The 19,872-nt window shown below is 37.9% G+C and overlaps 2 protein-coding genes across 2 annotated transcripts; both read left to right on the top strand.

Annotated features, from left to right (window-relative positions):
• Positions 1-895: 895 nt before the first annotated feature.
• Positions 896-9,610, top strand: LOC121412970 (octopamine receptor beta-2R-like). The gene is made up of 5 exons (XM_041605733.1): positions 896-1,062; positions 4,493-4,706; positions 5,442-5,882; positions 8,167-8,362; positions 9,381-9,610. Exons 1-5 carry the CDS (start codon positions 896-898, stop codon positions 9,608-9,610), a joined length of 1,248 nt encoding a protein of 415 aa, XP_041461667.1.
• Positions 9,611-13,610: 4,000 nt separating this feature from the next.
• On the top strand, positions 13,611-19,642 carry LOC121412969 (octopamine receptor beta-1R-like). The gene is made up of 5 exons (XM_041605732.1): positions 13,611-13,708; positions 15,124-15,337; positions 16,112-16,618; positions 17,676-17,874; positions 19,385-19,642. The coding sequence occupies exons 1-5, from the start codon at positions 13,611-13,613 to the stop codon at positions 19,627-19,629; spliced, it is 1,263 nt and encodes a 420-aa protein (XP_041461666.1). The 3' UTR covers positions 19,630-19,642.
• The last annotated feature ends 230 nt before the right edge of the window (positions 19,643-19,872 follow it).

Genomic DNA, 19,872 nt, shown 5'->3' with positions numbered 1-19,872 from the left:
ATCAATCGGATATAAGTATCAGTACATTGTTAACATCCATGTAGCAAAATTATATCCTTTGATTCAGCTCCATCAGAACTGTAATCGTGGCAGTTTACCAAAGAACAATTTGTTATAAATGCAAAGGGTCTGTATTACTGGATCATTTACATGTACTAATTTGGGGGGTCATTACCGATTTATTTTTTTGGCAACGATACATTTTCCCCCAAGTCAACCATCAAAGTGATAACGGAAAACCACAGCTTCTGTCCAATCCTTGCCTTGGAAGATTCTTTTACGAACGATAAGGAATACAGAAGAGGAAATTATAAAAACATGGGCTAAACACAGATTAGCCCCACGGTAATAACATGGGCAAAACAAGAAGGTTTCTAGCCCAGTCAGTGCACAATGCAGAATAAACTTTCACACTGCGTCCTATGGTTGAAAAGAGCTAGGGGTGCCTGATGAAGGCAAACCAGCTTTGAGACAGTTGCAGAAGTCCAATCTTGAGGTTATCCGGTCATGGACAGGATGGATGATATTTTCCGCATCACCTCATGTAAGACAATGTCTGATCTCAGCAATTCTTTGGAGCTGGTAATATGCAGATTGGAAGACATGTGATGTGTGTTTCTTCATGCTCATTGTTCTATCAAAGACTACGCAAAGATATCCAGCCTTGCATACTGGAGACATATAGCTTCCTCACCGATAAAAATTACGCATATGGAGATGACAGGACACGACATACTTCGCTTTTTATCGTTAAGCTCCAGGAAGTTGATCTTCATTCAATCCTCAATGGCAGCACCAACAACAGCAGCTGCACGAACCCCTCTATCTCCAACTTTTGGATCAAAAGTTAGGTATACAGCTGGATGCCATCAGCATAGAAGTGTATACCAAGACCATGTTGCCACATTATAGAGCCAAGAGAAGTGATGTACAGTTTGAAGAACAAGGGACCAAGGACAAGCTCCCAAGGAACTCCATAGCAAACATGGCAAAAGGTAGTCACAGGAGACTGCATGCCAGTGATGAAGACAGCTTGTTCTCTGTTGGCAAGGTACAGTACATGTAAGAGGAAAGCTATTGGAGTTCAGAATCATCAATTCCAAAACAGACTGTCAGTCTCCCAAGAAGAATGCCATGTTTAGTTGTATCATAACCGATTGACAAGTCAAACGTATTAACTAAGGCAACTGCTTTCCTCACAGAAAGAGATCTACTGGCTCTACAATCGAAGAAATTCTCGACCTAGACTTTGATAGTGATATCTCAGACTCGCATGCAGCCTATCAGAGCTGGGTAAGCTATTGGATGCTGTTGGGTTTAATACCGATCAAAAGAAGTGGATGAATAATAATCTACAGGAACAACAAACATGTCAGGAACCCACCATCCTCTGGAAGGTATCTTTGTTATCAAGTAGAAATAGTCTTATGAAGATATGAACATATATGAATATTAGAACTTCGATGAATGGCCAAGGGGACATCATAAAATTCACTGCAATATTGAAAAGGTTCACTACAAGCATTGTAACACCTGAAACAAGATCTAGTCAGACAGCAGATTCTCTCTCAAGACAAAAGTTTAGGTTTTCTCTATGGATCTGTGACATGAGAATCGGGCATATCTCAAGAACACAAACACGATGACTTTGATATACGAACTGCCTCCACAGAATACTTGCACTAAATTTGTTTGATTTCAATGATTAGAGATGCTAGAGACTGTTATAATATGAGGTTAGATACTGTTATAATATGTGGCTGCAATATCAATCAAGCCATCCAATGGAACACCACATCTATGATAACTGACATTGATAATTCAACACTCCAAAGGAAAGGGTGTATATCAAGCTGGGGGAAGCTGGATGCCGCTAAGTTTGATGAAGCGGCAATCCTTGATAGGACAGTTGCAGTACTGCATTGGAAAAGATGTATTATGGAGATGCACATGTAATCCGTTAATGAAGTCCAATGATCAAATTTGTTATTAAAAGGACATGCAGTGATTTATTTGTTGCCACGGTGGAACATTAGAACATCACAGTCTGGCTTTTAAAACCTGGAAAACGGTCTAATTGATAGGCTAAATAAGAAATTAGATAGTTTATATGTGGGTTCAGTTCTGAGAATTTTTCTCCAAATTGAGACAATTTGACCAGCATGATGGAAAATATACACGACATCTCACTTTCAGCAGAATGTTTTCACTTCATTTTGCTAACGAAAAACACACTAAATATATACATGATAATATACATGTATGTGTGATCAGATTATGTTGGTCGGAGAGCATACTCCAAAGGATATTAAATGCAACTGATTGACTACTAGGAGTTGAGAATTAAGGTACTGTCATGATTCAAATTTAATAAATCATCATCTAAAATTGTATATGAATTAATTGATTGATATTATAATTCAAGAAACCATTTTTATATAAAGTTATAAGCAAATAATAGTGACATTTGCTTGAATGCAGATAGGTTCATGAAATTCGTTGGATCAGCACCAGTGTGCTTATAAATGGGAACGCCCTCCCTGCAGGACTTTACCTATGTGAGCAGAGATGTGGGTCTGGGAGTTGGTGCATCTGTTTATGCCCATGGATATATACGAATAAAAAATGTAAAAAAGTTATACATGATTAAATCATTGAGGCTAATTATTTTCTGCCATTGAAAATCAGTGCTTTGACAGATCCCACAACAAAACATGTACAAAACAAAAGGTACAAAATAGAAAGAAATACATAAGAAATAAAAAAATAATAAATTATTATTCACTGTGATATTATATTCTAAGGGCCGTACAATTATTTATAATGATGCAGATGCTATTTGTACCAAAATATAAACATTTGAGCTGAAATTATCAATTTATAGCACAATGATAAAGAATATGCATAAAATTTGCATAATTAATCAGCCGCAAACAAAAATAACAAATTTTCCCGAAAGGTACACTTATGAATGCAGGATTTTGCAGTATTCATGTCTGTGAACGCGAATATAATTAGAGAACATTGTCGAAATAACATTCTGAACTGTCAATTTGGCAGCCATTTTGTTTATGAAAATTAGGTGGTCTAAACATGAGAAATTAGCTTTGGGCCGATCTTATCAGGTTCAGCATATTTGAATTGTGTGAAATAGTCCGGTTCCAAACTTTTACCCCAAAATTCTTCTTTAAGTTTATATATAGGCCTCTTTTTCCAGAATGGCTCTAGTCTATATTACATAAATTTGCATAAATAATTAGCTGCAAACCGAAATAGCCAATTTTCCCGAATGGTACATGTTATGTATGCAAGATTTTGCAGTATCCATGTCTGTGAAAGCGAATATAATAACAGAACATTGCAAAAATAATATTTTGAATGGCCAGATTGGCAGCCATTTTGTTTATGCAAATTAGGTGGTCAAAACATGAGGAATCAGCTTGGGAACCGATCTTATCAGGTTCAGCATATTTGAATTGTGTTAAAAAGTCCGGTTCCCAACTTTTACCCCAAAATGCTTCTTAAAGTTTATATAGGCCTCTTTTTCCAGAATGTTTCCAGTCTATAATTGAGGTACCAAATTAAAGAGCAGAAATTGAACTTTTCAGAAATGTAGTTTTCTTTTTGAAACCCAGATACCCCCCGCCAAATGAGTTTTTGGTATCCTTTCTTAAAATTGTTTTTGCTCACTCATGCGTGAATAAGAAATAACCTAAGTAATATCAGATGAAAGAGGAGATTCTAAGCTTTAAATCGGTAGGTCATTTGTCTGTTCTATTTATGATTAAGTTATGATAAATGATCGCTAAATCTCGGTTTCGTTTATTCTGGGACGCACTGTATAATAAGTCCTTGTCTGTTTCATAATTCTAAATTTCGTTCAATATGGAGGCAGAGAAAGTGATGGCCCTTTTCTCCCTTTTGATTTAACAAAGTCTTTGTTGGAATATCATCAATTGTTGAATACTAAATTTTGAGATCTTGCATCTCTTGTACGAAATGAAAAGTTTAAAAAGTGTCTGTTGCTTCTTTAAATATACATTCATCATGATCAAACCCGCGAAACCATTAAATAAATTCGACATGCAGCCTTGCATTTCTGATCGAAATAGTCATCTTTGCCACTCAGGCTTTGTCATTATCCGAAACTATAAATTTTCAATACGATAATCGTGGAAATTGGGATCAATGATGCAGAAATGGGGGAGGGGGGGGGGGGAGGGGTGGCGAATGACGGATAACCAAGTTTATGAAAAAAAAAATTACCGCCGAGACCATAAACAGGTTCATTCCGTCATCGGTATGTCCAGTATGACCATGACAATCATGAAGAGATTCTTCAGCGGCATCTTCTAGAATTGAGGACGCGCCGCGAGGTAGCTCCTTGGATAGCTCAATACAATACCTCACTGCGACAAAACACGCCCTGGGAAGCTATATCATGTATATCATGATATTTTTATCTTTTAACCATTTCGTGTTATCACATCAGCTTGATTATCATTATGCTTGGAGCGATTCTCTTCAACATCCTTACAATCACCATCATCGTACGTGTACGCAACCTGAGAAAGAGTCCCCATAATATCTTGGTCTTCAACCTGTCCGTTGCGGATCTGGGTGTGGCGCTGGCCAGTATGACCTTCTCACTGGCTTCTGTCTTCGATGGTGGAAGTTTTTTGAGAAATCACGATGATGTGTGCAAAGTAAGTTAAGGCTTCCGCTTTTAGAATGTATACTAAGTTAGACTTTTGGGTAATAGGGGCATTTTGAAGTCAGGTGCACTTTTGTAAACATTTGACTTACGGAGTTTGATGATATATCGCGCAGTGCTTTCACTGCAAAGTCCACACATCTGAGAGGAAGTTTTTTCAAATGTCATTTGAAACATAGAAAAGTATCAAGCACAGCAGAGATAACTTTGATTAAAACTGGATATAAATATGAAAGTTATGGAATCTTTGGATTTTGGTTAATGTTTGCTTTATTTTCGCAAAAAGTTATAAAAGTCAGGCTAAAAATGAAGGAAATGCAAAGTTGCAAACCAAAGGTCATTGATGTCTGTCTGTCTTACATTTACTATTTGGGCAATTCTAAGTAGTTCATGATTAAACATAGGGCGCTTTTTCAACAAAACCACATTTCTGCAGTCGATTTTAGTTCTGTATGTATTTTCTGTGGCTTGTAGGCCTAAATAACAGTTGTGAAAGTTACAGAAACATGACAATTTCATGGGCAAATTTTGGTAGAAAAGAGGACCAATCTATTGGGTTTTGACTTGAAAAAATGTGTGTTCTGTACGAAACCTTTGGGGATTTTGTTTTAAAGAGGAAATAATAACGCCATACCGCATTTTTAACATATTAAGTAACGATTTTGGTTTTAAATGGTTTTGATAAGGAGTAACAAGTAGAACCTTTTCTGTTTATTCTCACCTTCAGATGAATGGATTCCTCTCCATCATGTTCTCATTCACCAATCTTCCCATCATTCTCTCCATCGCCGCCGACCGTCTCCTTATCGTCGTTTTGTCCCGCCGGTACCCTCCAAACCGTAGCCGTGTCTTGGTCATGGTCTCCTTGTCCTGGCTCGTCGGGATATTCATAGCATCCATCGGTTTGGTGATCGGGTACGAGTACGACCCCAGCACGAAGCACTGCACTCGGATCTGGGAGAATGACGTCCTTCGACTCGGTTGTAGCATTCTTTATCTGGGAGTGACGCTCCCGTGTCTGGTCGCTGTCTACGTCGTCATCGCGCACTTCATTAGGAAGGAGGGCCTGAGTCTTCGAAGCCACCAGCTTTCGTCCTCCATGTCCACTTTGAAGTCGTTGTCGAATATGCCAAATAAGAGCCTGAGCCAGTCGATGGACTTGTGTGAAGTGAGTGTTCTGATTCCCGAATGCTTATGTTTTTCTTCCGTCACTCCTCTGTCTTTCCCATTGTCATGCATTCCGTATATGATATCGTTTGTCATGGGGGTCCAGGGAGAAAGATAGCGCTTGAGAAATACCAGAGTTCCGTTCATTTGAAATAAGGCTTGAAATAATTTAGAAAACTGACGAGATTTACCAGGTTAGCGGTCAGACTTACTCGACACTCTGTTTTATTGACACTCCGTCATGCATGAAGTCTTTTGTTAACCATGCGATTGCTTTGGTCGGAAACAGGTTGAAAAATATTTGTTTTTAAAGAAATTGTGGAAATTCAGGCATCACTTCGAAGAAACAGAAGTTTATTTCTTAAAAAATTTCTGTGATTGAGGTTTCAAATGAAAGAAAATGAACGAGCAGATAATGAATTTTGTAGGCATGTTAACTTTTTCTTGAAACCGAGCTACCCCTCGCCAGGGACGTACGTTTTGGTATCCTTTCCTTGAACTGTTTTTACTCACTCATGCGTGAATGAGGAATCTTCTTTAGTATACCAGCTGAAAGAGGAGACTCTATGCTTTGTAATGATAGTGATTTGTCCATTAAGTTATGATAAATCATCGAAAAATCTCGGTTTCGTTTGTTGTGTGGGACGCACTTTATACAGAAAGAATGATCAACTTAGGGTTCAAAAACATATTCTGTTTAAATCATGTTAAGGCATTCATTTATCATAAATGTTTGACTACCGGATATAACATAAATCGATTTCCTCCCATTAAGAGAACTAATTTGAATTGAAGCAGCACGTTAAAAATAATTAACCAAAATCTTGTTTCTATGTGGCATGAAAACAAAAAACAATAATTTATTCAATTAACGTTTTTCAACATCATCCTCATCGTGGTTATTTTAATTTCTGAATTTTAAATGGGAATGAAACCTTTGGAACAAGTAGGCTTGTGTCGAAACAGAAAAATCTAAGAATAAGTACAAAGAAAGTTTGAGACAAAAGGAACAAATAATACGAAAGTTATGAGCATTTTAATATTGCAATCATTAATGCCATGGAGATCCTCTCATTGGCAATGCGACAAGGATGTGTGATGTCACATGTGAACAACTTTCCCTTTGATGGACTATAAAATACCCTCAAAATGTCTCTTTTTGCTTTTTCTTATGGCGATACAAACTCTTTATCCATGATGTATTCTTTAAAAATTTGTATTACATGCCCTCCTAGAGAAAGAACACATGATCTACTGATATATATGATAAAAGAGGCAGTTTATGTGAAATATATACTAAAGTAATGGGGACAGTTGTTCACAAGTGACGTCACACAACTTTGTCGCATTGCCATACCATTAGTGATCTTTCTTATTATTTGTCTGTTTATTCTCAAACTTTCGTTGATCTGTTTCTTTTTTGTCTGTTTTCACACATGCTATCTTGTTCCAAAGGTTTCATTCTCCTTTAAATCAATCAGAGCTTAAGGCCTATACAACCGTATTTTGTTTAAACTTAGCTTTTTTCAGATGGCTAACATAGGAGGCGCCATATAACGGGGTGGGGCGTCATTTTTGTTCTCATTTGAATAGCAGGGTGAATTATATAGTTACACGACCCTGACCCTTCTGTTCTTACTCATATCTTCTTTCTGCCTTGTTTCCTTTTATTTCTCTTTAACCTGCCCCTACAGCACGATAATATCACACGATACACCGGCATCTGCCAGTGAATTGAAAATTGCCATGGTTATCAGCTAGCAAGATAATTTTGCAACTTTTAAGATTCCAATAGCCTTCCAATTGGTTCTCTGCTCTGCCTCTTTTTTTTTAACCAAAAACAAAACTTTTCATATCAGTTCGATTCCCCATTAAAGAGACAATACAACTATAGATGCGGTTCTTCTTTTTTAATTTCATTTTTGGAAGTCGGATTGGTAGACTTACAGGCATTTAATTGTTTACTGATTTCTACTTATTGTATCAATTTAAGGGCAGGTTTTATGAATAAAGTATTGAAGTGTGACGTCAGTTGCCATGGTGTCATGGCGGGCTGGTTCTAAACAGAGTCGCACCTGACGATCGTCTGTACACATTTTGGCTCGTCTGAAAAATAGGTTGCAAGCAATCATCCCGATAGCATCCATTTTCTCCTATGAGAAACACACGCTTTCATTCCGGGTTCATTTGTTTAGAACCAGGCCGCCATGACACCATGGCAACTGACGTCATCGCTTCGGTACTCTATAGCCTGCTGCCTGCATGTTGTCAATTCCCGTTCGTAGGAATCAGGGGTGACCCTTCCCCGGACAGCCATGAGGAGACGCCATCCTGATTCAGCCGATGATGAAGACGATATCAGCTCCGGTAGGGAGTCGTACAGTATCGGGAACATCAACTCGACGACGAGGAGGGAGAAAAAGGCAAAGATGAAGAGTCGACGGCAGCGCCATGAGGCCCACAAACGGGTCATTCTTATGGGTATGTAGCCCGGGGGGCCACTTACATTGACGAATGGATACCATGCGCTACCAAAAAACACGTAAAAAGGATGTCCTTTTCACGATAGGGCACGTTACGTACGTAACGTGAAAAGGGTGTCAAAAACACAAAAATAAAAAAAAAAGTAAAATTACGCGTTTAGGGTCGAATTTGCGGGGATGATAAAACAAAATTAAAATGTTTTATAAAGGATGTCCTTTTTGCCCCAACACTACGTGTTTAGAGTCCTATTTGCGCGAGGTGTAGAAGGTGGGGTCGTACTAAACCAAATAAAGTAAAGCCGACAACCAAAGGACCCGTAACAATAAAACATTCCTGTACTTGTTTAGGGGTTCATTTCAGGGAATATTTGCCAAGAGTATCGTTTTGTTTCCAATACTTGTTAAGGGTAGGGTTTCACACGCCAATATTTGTTAAGGGGTGCATTTTCAGAATATGGAAATTACGTGTTTAGGGTGCTTTTCGAGGCCCCATGGTCGCGCATGGTATCCACTCTTGAATGGAAGTGGCCTCCGGGGTATGTAATTGCCTTTTCGACTCGTTACACCTAAAGTATGTAGGTTCATAAGTTCTACCACTGTCCTTTAGCCGAGGGCCTGGACTCCCAATAGTTCAAAGACCCACAAATCTTATTATAATGTCAAATTATATCACAAATCTAGATTTAAATCAGAAGAACAGTTTCCTCGCCCTAAATATCGCTTCATTCCCACGTGAAATTTTGACCCGTACTCCATGTTAAACATGTTTGATTCATTATTTGTTTATTTTCAGTGACTCGTGGCTATGCCAAGCTATGCCAACGGGTGACGCAAGAACGGTGGACATTAAATCACAAATTTCTGTCAGATTTCAAAATAAAAATGACAGATACTACTTCTGTATATTCAAAATGTTTGAGGTTAGCATGTTTTTGCGCTTTCCTTCATTGTATTTTTTGAAATATTTTTTACTGATATTTTCTCTATGTGCTTATTCTCCCACCCCTCTTCTCCAGGAGCGCTGCTTGTTTTCACGACTGTCATCTGCTGGACTCCATATTTGTTGTATCATTCAAATTTCATCCGGGTCAGAGAGGCAGAGGGATATTGGTTTGGTGTTTTCACTATGTGGTTAGGCTACTGCAACGCCCTTTTGGATCCTCTCATCTATGCCCTCCTCAACAGACGAGTCAGGAATGAACTGTGGAAGCTAAAAAGAAAGACATTTGCACGTTGGCAATCCTGAATATTTTTGTCGATTTTAATATGTTAGCTCTTTAATTAGGAACATACTACATTATTATATTAAACTTGACGTGCCAACAGAGAAGCCGTCACTACAATGAAATTTTGATGTCTGACAATATATAAACTCCTCAAAATTTTTTTGGAAATCTGATTTTGATCGAAATCCCTCCTTGATTTTAGTAAAAATAGATATATAATTAATATCTATGAATAGAGCATTTATTTTTTTATAAAATGATACTCGACAAGATATGATTATGGTTCACATGGAGGTGCAGTGCTTTGAAATGTAGGGCAAGGTCAAAATTCAAAAGTTGCAAAATGACACAATATTGAAAGTCACTGTTCCTTTTCCCGTGGTGATGAGTGAGTTCCTAAGCGTTTTTTTTTTTTTTACTTTGATCGATTATTCCTCATCAGTTTTTAGTGAAAATCAATGTGTAATCAATGTAAATGAATAGATCATTTCATTTTCTTTAAAATGATATCCTACACTGTACAGGATATGATTATGGCTCACGTGGAGGTGCAGTGCCTTGAAATGTGGGGCATGTCAAAATTCAAAAGGACACAATATTGAAAGTCACTGTTCTTTTTTTTTTAACATCAACATTAACATGGAATCAAACACACCTCTTCACAAGCAAAAACATAACAAACATGCATGGGTATTTCAAACCACGACTCATATCATGTTATCTCACAGTATCATCACTACAGAAGCAGTGGCTTGATTTGAATGGATTTTTACTCTATTGACACAGACAAAAGAATCATGTTCTGTATTAACCCTTCATGACTATCTCTGCTCGTTTTGCAGCTTTTCAATCCAGATCTCATCCAACTCTTTTGAATCCTGCTCTTTTCGTAATGGCATGATCATAACAAACATGGTATCATTTTAAAGAAAATGAAATGATCTTCTGAATGATATCAAATGTGCATTGTATAAAATTGGGAGTTAGGGGAAATTAATGGTCAAACTCAGATTTCCAAATCTTTTTTGCTCGTTTTGCAGCTTTTCAATTCAGACCTAATCCAACACTTTTGAATCCTGCTATTTTCGTGATGGCATGATTATATCAAACATGGTATCATTTCAAAGAGAATTAAATTATCTTCTGAACGATATCAAATATGCATTGTATAAAGTTGGGAGTTGGGAGAAAATAATGGCCAAACACAGATTTCCAAACTTTTTTTGAGGGGTTTGTATATATTCCACTTATCATATGATAAGGGGATTGTTATCATGATGGTAAATTTGTTGTTCCATTCTTTATAATCATTGTAATTTAGAAAATTGTCAATGTATTAATAATGCTTTCTTACAACGTGTTACCTTCTTAAGCTTTATCCTTTTTTAATGTTGCTATGTTTGAATTGTTTAATTTCATTTATCTCGTTTATATACGCAAGAGAATCATCTCCAAAGAATACTGATAGGCCTGCCGCCTATTAAAAATGTACTTCGTGTAATTATCTTCAACAGCGTACTTTGAAGACTCAGATTAATGTTTTGTTGAATGATGAATTGGTATTTTCTGTAAAATATTGTGATTAACTAAAAAATATTCCCCAATTTCAAGAATACACGGGTCGTGTGGTCCAGTGGTTAGAGCATTGGACTCATAATCGTAAGGTTGTGAGTTTGAATCCCAACTCTGCCATTGTCTCCACTTTGATAAAAAAGCCCGAGAGTGATATCTGTCATCTATAACGTCAGCCACTATGACTGATTAACCTAGACGTAAAAATACACACAAATTTAACTCTTCTACATGTATAATTCACACCTTGATATAATAATAATGATAGGCATTTATATAGCGCCATCTATTCCGAGGCGCGTTGTTATTATCGTTATTACCCCGGCCTGAACTCGAGCTGCCTTTCAGCGCTCATGCATTCAAGGAATTAGTCCTGCCGGGTACCCATTCACCTCACCAGGGTGGAGTGCAGCACAATGTGGAAAAATTTCTTGCTGAAGGAAATTACGCCATGGCTGGGATTCGAACCCACACGACCCTCTGTTTCAAAGTTAGAAGACTAATCCACAACGCTCCACATAGGTTCTCTCATTTACACATCGTCTGTGTTGTGCTTTTGCTTATATCACTGTTTTGTGAATTAAGGGAAATTTTAAGAGATCACAAATTTCTTATTTCACAACTGATTTCAACTTTCAATTGTCGGTCCTTCTGACTATCCCCTTCCCACCCCCTTATACTCCCTCGTTTGTCATTCAGTCTATATTCCCCCCTTAAATGCACCCTCGCTCTTCACCCCCCATTCCTTCACTTTATCATAGTTACCTTTGTAACGATATATTTGTACTTCGTGCGTTGCACATAAGTTTTTTTAATATCTTGTTCATATACATGTTTTTATTTGAACAAAAGTTTGTATATATCCTCACATTATGTCTTCTGTTTCTCTGATGTGTGAATGAACAGTGTATATCGTTGGCAACATTATGTAGGAGGTGCCGTGGCCGAGTGGTCTAAGGCGACGATTAGACATCTGAAGGTCCGTGGTTCGATCCCCGGCCACGGCACCTTTGCCCGCGAGAAAGGCGTTTAATCGACAGTGCTCTTTTATCCTGTATTGAAATAAATGGAAATGCTATTGCATTCTTGGAAAATAGGTGTGGACTAAAAACAAACAAACAGACATTATGTAGCTCCCAACCAGTAAGAGTGAAATGGGACGCAATGATGAATCTTCAATTCCTACTTTTCACTACATAGTACATTCTTTCAGTTTCAGAAGCATTTCTTTGAAATGTATCAGCAAAAATCAACAAGCATTAAACAACACATTCCATAATCATAAATATGGTCATAGTAATCTCTTATAAAAAAACATTAAAAACAGTTTCCCCAAATTTGTCTTCTAATGTACGCAAAACTGCACTAGAACAAAACTTGTGCTTTCGAATTATGCGAAGGTTGCGTGAAAAACTAGTAATAAGTAAGTAATGGGTCTTACTATGATACACAGTTGCTTGTGATGAATACTTGCCGGTTATATTTGATTGAATACTAACAATAACGATTGTAGTGATAATAATGTTGAAAAAAAGGAAATTATGATAATGATGATGAAGATAATATCAATAGAAGTGTTCAGTGGCGTAACTACTGGGGGGGGGGGACACGTGTCCCCCATCAGCTTGCAAAAAAGGTCGAAGGGAGAAAAAGAGGGAATGAGAAAAAGTAGTAAGGGAAGAAGAAACTATTGTAAATAGATTATAAATGTACATAAGAAATATTTTTTTATGGAACAGAATTTGTGTAGGGCCTGTGGGGTCATCACTCCTGGTGCTCGCATTTGTCTGTTAAATAAGATAAATAATCTTGCTCGAGGGGTTTGAATGGTACTAAACCATCCCGTTTTCAAGTCAATATACACCAAAATATATTTCCTCACACTTCAAGTTTTTATTATTTTAAGTAGTGACATAATGCTTCCTTTTCATAACTACTTAAAATGATTGCCTATTTTAAGGTTTGAATATAAACACCAATAAAACACTGACACTAATGTCATATCTAACCCTGGTTCTAGCAAAAATAATAATTATCATGACTTTACCCAGGGTAGGCATAATTTATAAATTCTCTCATTTATTAAATTGAACTATCAGCCTATTTAAAGAAATGACTTTCTAAATACCATATCATAATCACCAAGACTGATTAGATGATCGCAAAGAAACTGACTTTAAGGTGACATTATTATACACCGAAACAAGAAGCGATACTGTACGTCACATGTCATGAGTATTTAATCAAGAGAGAGATTTGGCACGATAAGTTTTTAGCTGAATGGCATTGGACAGATATTGATATAAACAGCTTGCGCTTAATAGACCCAGCCTTGTTTCGCATCAGCAAACGTAATTAAATATGTATTCATGTTAAAAGATATACTGGAAAATATATATAGGAGTGATTTCTTCATCCGCCATGGAATCGACAATTTATCTTACTACCATGACATTGGAGACCGATCCAACAGATGAGGACAGTTACCATGGTTACAAATCGAGTGAAGATTTGGGGATAGCAGATGAGGTTCTCCAGTCCATCAGGTAAATACACCTCCCTCGTTTCATGAGAGCACTTGTCGGACGTTTTATCCGACAGTTACCATAGTAACAGTGCTTGTCAGCCAATCAAAATCAAGGAAAGTTGTCAGATCTGACAACTTGTCGGACAGAAATGTTGATGAAACGCTCCCCTGATTTCAATGGGTATAGCCAGGGCAGATCCGGGGTGGATTTCAAAGAATCATGAGAAGAAATCACAGGGGGGACACAATACCAAATGTCCCCTACTATTTTTGGTATTTATGATGGAAAGAAATACATCATTCAAAATCGAAATAAAACATGTCATTTCAGACGAAATGAGCTAACTTTTTCGGTGATAACTTTTTTTCTTTTGTTTTGCTTGTCAAATTTATTTTGGTTGAAATGACCTTACATTTGTTTTGTTTTGGGTTTTTTTCCGGCCCCTGGTCACCCTACCTTTGGGAAGAGATTTCCGCCTTTGCAAAGAATATTCTGTTCTTTACGTATATATTAATCCTAGTCAAAGTCTTACCTTTTCCAAAGAAAACAACCCCCCCCCCGATCCATGATGCAATACAGGAAGTTCCCAGTCTCAGGTAAATACCCTCTCCCCTTCTGATTTCGATTGGTATTGCAAGGGCAGATCCGGGGTGGATTTCATTAATGAATTAAATTGATAATATCAAAATATATTCTGCCCTTTACGTATCCTAGTCAAAGTCTTACCTTTCCCAAAAACAACAACCCCCATCCATGATGCAGTGTAGGAAGTTCTATGTCTCAGATTTTTATAAGGGTATGGCTTTAATTAGTATTTTTTCTCGTTCTAACCAATGAGTGTTTGCACCCCGACGCAGAAATGGATTCAAGCACGCAGCAAATGTATTGAAAAGGACCTTCCGTCAAATAACAGCTGGAAGGCTTTGTCGAAAAACGGTGAACCGGAGCAGTAGTGTCGTCCTACGTTTTGCAAATACGTCAAGAGTCCAGGGCGAAACTCCTGTTTTGATTCACCAATTTCCGAAAAAAACACTATTTGGTTGCTCTTTCTCATGAAGGCATTTAGAAATATATTCGTTATTTCTTAAATTCCGTCATGCGTCTAGAGACAAAACTCCTTACTGTACCAGTTCAGAGCGCTATGGGACTCAATTGTAATTTGCACTATATACACTCTAAAAACAAATCAGTCAAAAACGACTAGTTAATGGGGTCAGCTGGGTGCAACTGTTATTCTAGTCATATTTGACTATTTTCTAGTCATATTTTACTAGAACAGAGTTATTTCTGACTAGAATATATGTCAGAAATGTGAATATCAGTGATTGCCATATCAGTTGCTCCCAGCTGACTACTGGTCTAGTCAGTTTGACTGATTTGTTTTAAGAGTATAGATCGAAGTTGCGTGTTATTATTTCCTTTTTTTTACACAGTCTAATGTTGATCATGACGGGATCCTTACTCTTCAATACCTTCACTATCGTCATAATTCTTCGAGTGAGGTCTCTGAGGATCATTCCTCACAACCTTCTCATCGTAAGCCTGGCAATTGCAGACCTGGGAGTGGTCCTCTGCAGTATGGTATTTTCCCTCGTCTCTGTCTTTGATAAAGGGTTCTTTCTGAGCTCTCACCGAAGTGTTTGCATGGTAAGAGTCAACAGGGGTTTGTGTATTTGCCATATATAATCGTTTAAAAGAGAAGACCATTGGAAACGTTGATAGTCTTCCCTACGAAGGGAAATCTTCGTATCATGCATTAAAAGTTTGATCGAAAATGGACAAGTACTAAAAAGTTATGAATATTTGAAACGCGAAATCACCCAATGCTTGAAAATACGAAAACAATGGGAAAGGTTATTAGTCTGGCTGTCATTGAGAGATGCTGTGACGTAAATTTACTTTTTCCTCGTGTCCATTGCTCACGATACGGGAAATTAAAATTTCTTATACACTTTACATCGATAATTTTGGTTCTGAATTTCAGGTGAACTTTATGAATTATTTAAGCCTAAGGTCGTTTAGGTGAAGCCCCTTTCACAATTGGTGGTGCTACTGCTAACACCAATTACGATTCTGTGCAACATATATTGTGACCAAATGATCGCAAACAATCGCACAAGCAATTGTGAAAGCCCCTTCAGTTATTAAAACAGCTTTTATTCGCTCAAAGATGGAAGTGAGAAACGTTCCTTAATCTTTTTTATCATTAACCTGATAAAAGGTGTAGGTCAGGAGTGTTAAAAATTAATATTTCAATAGCACAAATATCATAATATCAAGGACATATGCTTAAATCATGGCAATATGGCAGTCATTGTTATTGTGATCTATTTGTAGTAGGGGGGGGGGGTTCAAACAAACACAAACCGGAGCGAAATAGATATGCAGCAATTCTCCTTTACCATCTTTCTAATAAAACAGGTTCAAGGATTTTTGGCAATCATGTTAAGCTTCACTAATCTCCCCATCATCTTGTCGATCGCAGTGGATCGTCTGCTTATCCTTGTCTTTTCCCGCCATTTCCAACCAAGCCGGGTGCGTGTTCTCGTCATGATCGTCACGTCTTGGCTAGTCGGAACAACCGTCGCGTCCGTTGCGGCAAAACGAGGGAACGAATCGTACATCGGCTACCATCCGGGAACTCTCCATTGCTCGATCAAGTGGTGGGATGATGCGTCATTCCGCATCAACGCGATTATAGTGAACTATGGATTTTTCGTACCATCCCTGCTTGGTTGCTATGTCGTCATCACTTACCGCTTATGGAAGGAAGAAAAACGACTAAGTCGTCATTGCCTGTCGAGGTCGAACGCAGCGTCCAAATGGACTGGACCATCTACTGTGACGGTGTCATCGGGTCCAACAGAGGGCGTTGCATCTAAACCAACAGAAGATGGATTACGAAACGCTCGACAAGAAAGCAATGAGGTTAGAAATATGAAATTCATTACAATTTCGTCTTGCTAACATCCGGGTATATGACATGGCCCTGGGAAGCGGGGCTACTGGGGCTGCGTCTATTATTTACCATAGGCAGCACCCCCTGGAAATCTGATAGGTATGTTAAATAACCAAATTTTTTTTTGCTTGTCAAAATTTTCCTCGAATAAAAGAATCGTTCCCAGGACACGGGTCTATGGTCCTGCCACACGGTCTTCCTCTCAGCTCCCTGGAGCCTGTTGCATAAAACTTTTACCTGAGAAAACTCCGGTAAAAACTGAAAACTAAGGTTATTCTGATTTCTGCCATTGACTTTAACACATGGCAAAAACTCCGGTAAAAACAACCCGAGTTTTTTCAGGTAAAAAGTTTTATGCAACGGGCCCCTGGTCTAACCAACGGTCTACCGTTTGAGATACGGTAGACCGTTTGCCATAAACGCCTGTGTTCGGTTGATATTGTAAACGAGGATCTAGACGAGCGCTTGTAAATCTAAACGACAGGTATTGACAAAATCTGAATTTCGCCATCTGACAATGTCTAGCTTAAAGGTGTTGTCGAATGCATTCTATAGACGGCGATAAAACTATTCAAATAGTGAGTAATTGGAACAAAAGGGATGCGAATAAGGCGTTGAAGTAACCACTTACTTGAAAATCCGTTTTCCAAATGGGCATACATAATTATGCTTGGATGTGAAATTTTCTCTAAAATACGCTCATATTACCACATGAATTATCACTACTTGAAAATATTTGCCAAATTAGACAAAACTTGGTCAGATTTGGGTAAATATGGTAGAAGTTATAATTCCCCATCCAAACACTAAAGTCTCATTTCTTTCTCGATGATGCATTGGATCATTGATTGGCCCGAGAAAGACTTTAGTGTAATATTTTCCGGCGCCAAGTGATGTTCTATGAGGAACACTGTTCATCATGTTAACTTTGACACTTTAAAAAAAAAAAAAGGGAATATGGTTGCGTGGACAGGAAATAGTAAAGAAGCTTTTGCAAGTAAAGTGAATTTTTTTCTCTTCTCCTAGGACTGGATATTCAGACACCATGCCGCATCGAACCAAGAGAGAGTTGTGGAGGTCATTGACCCCCATGTAAATCATCAAGTAATGAGCGAACCAGTTAGCGACAATACTAGCGTGACAAATAACATGACGTCAGCAAGGAAGAATAGACTGAAGATTGAGAAGCGTAAGCATATCGCACACAAGAGAGTTGCAATATTGGGTGAGAAAGTAATTACATTTTCTTGATTTAAATGGGGTAACCCGGGATGAAAATAATTAAATCTAAATAAATAGAGTTATTTGATTTCAACCAGCAAAAATGCTGAAAATTTTACCAAAATTTTAGAATAAATAACATAGTTATTGAATGTTAAAGTTAAAGCATTATTTTGTATAAAACATTTATATGCAATGACATCATGAATATTACAATAGGGTGATGATGCCATGTCCTCTCTTTCTCTGTTGTTTATATTACATGAATCATGAATATATATTTCATATTTTCATACATGTGAATTGATTGATTGATTGTGATTTTTTACCTGATTGCTAAGAAAGCATGAATGCTTGTAAGCAAGCAACCAGAGGACCGACGGCTTAAGGTCCTCTCCGAAGGACCTGGTACTGAGGATGAATGCCTTACCGAAGGGCACTAGCGCACCAAGTGGGAATCGATCCCGGGTCACGGGAATAAACATCCCCGCTCTACCGCTGAGCTATCGCGCCTCCTCTGAGCTATTGCGCCATATCGAGTCATTAACTCACTTGTAAAAAAAATGCGGCAATGATTGTCGTGCGCATTAAATCAGTTGTCAATCCATGTTTTTTAGTTTTGGAAGACAAAATTTGAATAAACGTAATTTCACATGATAAATAACAAAAAGAGAAGTGGGGTTATGACACTATTAGTTTGCTGATTGCATACTCATGAAGACATGCGTAGAACAGAACCACAGAAATAATGCAAAAATTTAGAATGTCGTAACTTTGCTATTCCTTGTCCGAAATTTGGTGACATTTGCAGTGTTTAGTTTGTCTGATTTTACTTTATTTATTCAAATCACATTATTTCGAGCCTGGAGTACTCCATGAATAAAAGACTCAAATGTGACTGTTATTCTGATAATAATACAAAAGTTGACACATTTAAATTAGCAATAAATGACTAAATTCTTCCTCGTTAAAATGGTCCCTTACATTATATTCGTACGATGCCGTGACAAGATTTATTCTTAACAATACGCAATATTTGCCAATTTAGGATACCTTAAAGGGATGGTCCGGGTGAGGATGTGTGTGTGTGTGTGTGTAAGAGAGAGAGAGAGAGTGGGAGAAAGGGGAGAAATACGGATTAAAAGAAAAAAAAATGATATCTTTGTACAGAGGCGAAAACAGAGAGAGAAGCGGAGTGGAGAGAAAGAGAGAGAGGAATAAAGAAACCGACAATACAATTACACTTCCACACACGCGCACATTCACCCTTACGCACACACACACACACACACCCTCGCAAACACAAGGTAGAACAATAAAAGTAAGAATGGGAGAGGAAGGTTTAAAAATGATTTATATTCTATGAATTAAAATAATAATAATAATCCAAACATTTATAAGGCGCTTTATTCGGGTGTTAAGCGCACAGGTAGGCTGACTAAAGTAAACAACAAATCCACAAAAAAAGCATAAACTTTAAATAAAAATATTTTCTTTCTTTGTTATATCGAAAGCCATTTTGTTGGTCATGGCGGTGGTGATTTGCTGGACTCCATACCTCCTCTACCACTCAAGACTCATCGCTGCTCACGACAGCATTCGCCTGGGAGTGTTTACCATGTGGATGGGATATTGTAACTCCCTCATCGACCCTCTCATCTACGCCTTCGTGAACAGGAGCTTCAGGGCGGAGATGCAGCGAGCTTTCAGGAGTTTGTGGCGTACTGTGACGTCACTTGGAACAAGACAGCCTTTGTAATTGTATACAGACATGATGCATATCACGTCATAACCCCGTAGCGCCCTCCCTCAGAGGATATAAGAATACGCGCAAACGGAGTTGTCGGAGATGCGCCAGCTGCAGATCACTAAACATGAAATGAAATGGCTTCAGGTTCTAAGATAAGGGCACGACGGTGTCAATGCATGAGGCATACAAAAATGCTTCTTCCTTTTTTTTAAACTTCATTCATTTATCATGTTGTAATTATAGCTCGCTTTC

Source organism: Lytechinus variegatus, chromosome 4, assembly GCF_018143015.1.
Source record: "Lytechinus variegatus isolate NC3 chromosome 4, Lvar_3.0, whole genome shotgun sequence".
Lineage (NCBI taxonomy): Eukaryota > Metazoa > Echinodermata > Echinoidea > Temnopleuroida > Toxopneustidae > Lytechinus > Lytechinus variegatus.
The sequence above is the reverse complement of the archived record's forward strand: the minus strand, read 5'-3'. Positions and strand labels throughout refer to the sequence as shown.

Bases quoted from the DNA above. Each gene is read 5' to 3' on its own strand.
- LOC121412970 (XM_041605733.1), top strand. From the start codon at position 896: ATGTTGCCACATTATAGAGCCAAGAGAAGTGATGTACAGTTTGAAGAA. The intron at 1,063-4,492 runs GTAAGAGGAAAG...TTATCACATCAG, and splicing joins GTTGGCAAGGTACAGTACAT to CTTGATTATCATTATGCTTG. The intron at 4,707-5,441 runs GTAAGTTAAGGC...TCTCACCTTCAG, and splicing joins ATCACGATGATGTGTGCAAA to ATGAATGGATTCCTCTCCAT.
- LOC121412969 (XM_041605732.1), top strand. From the start codon at position 13,611: ATGACATTGGAGACCGATCCAACAGATGAGGACAGTTACCATGGTTAC. The intron at 15,338-16,111 runs GTAAGAGTCAAC...CTAATAAAACAG, and splicing joins CTCACCGAAGTGTTTGCATG to GTTCAAGGATTTTTGGCAAT. The intron at 16,619-17,675 runs GTTAGAAATATG...CTCTTCTCCTAG, and splicing joins CTCGACAAGAAAGCAATGAG to GACTGGATATTCAGACACCA.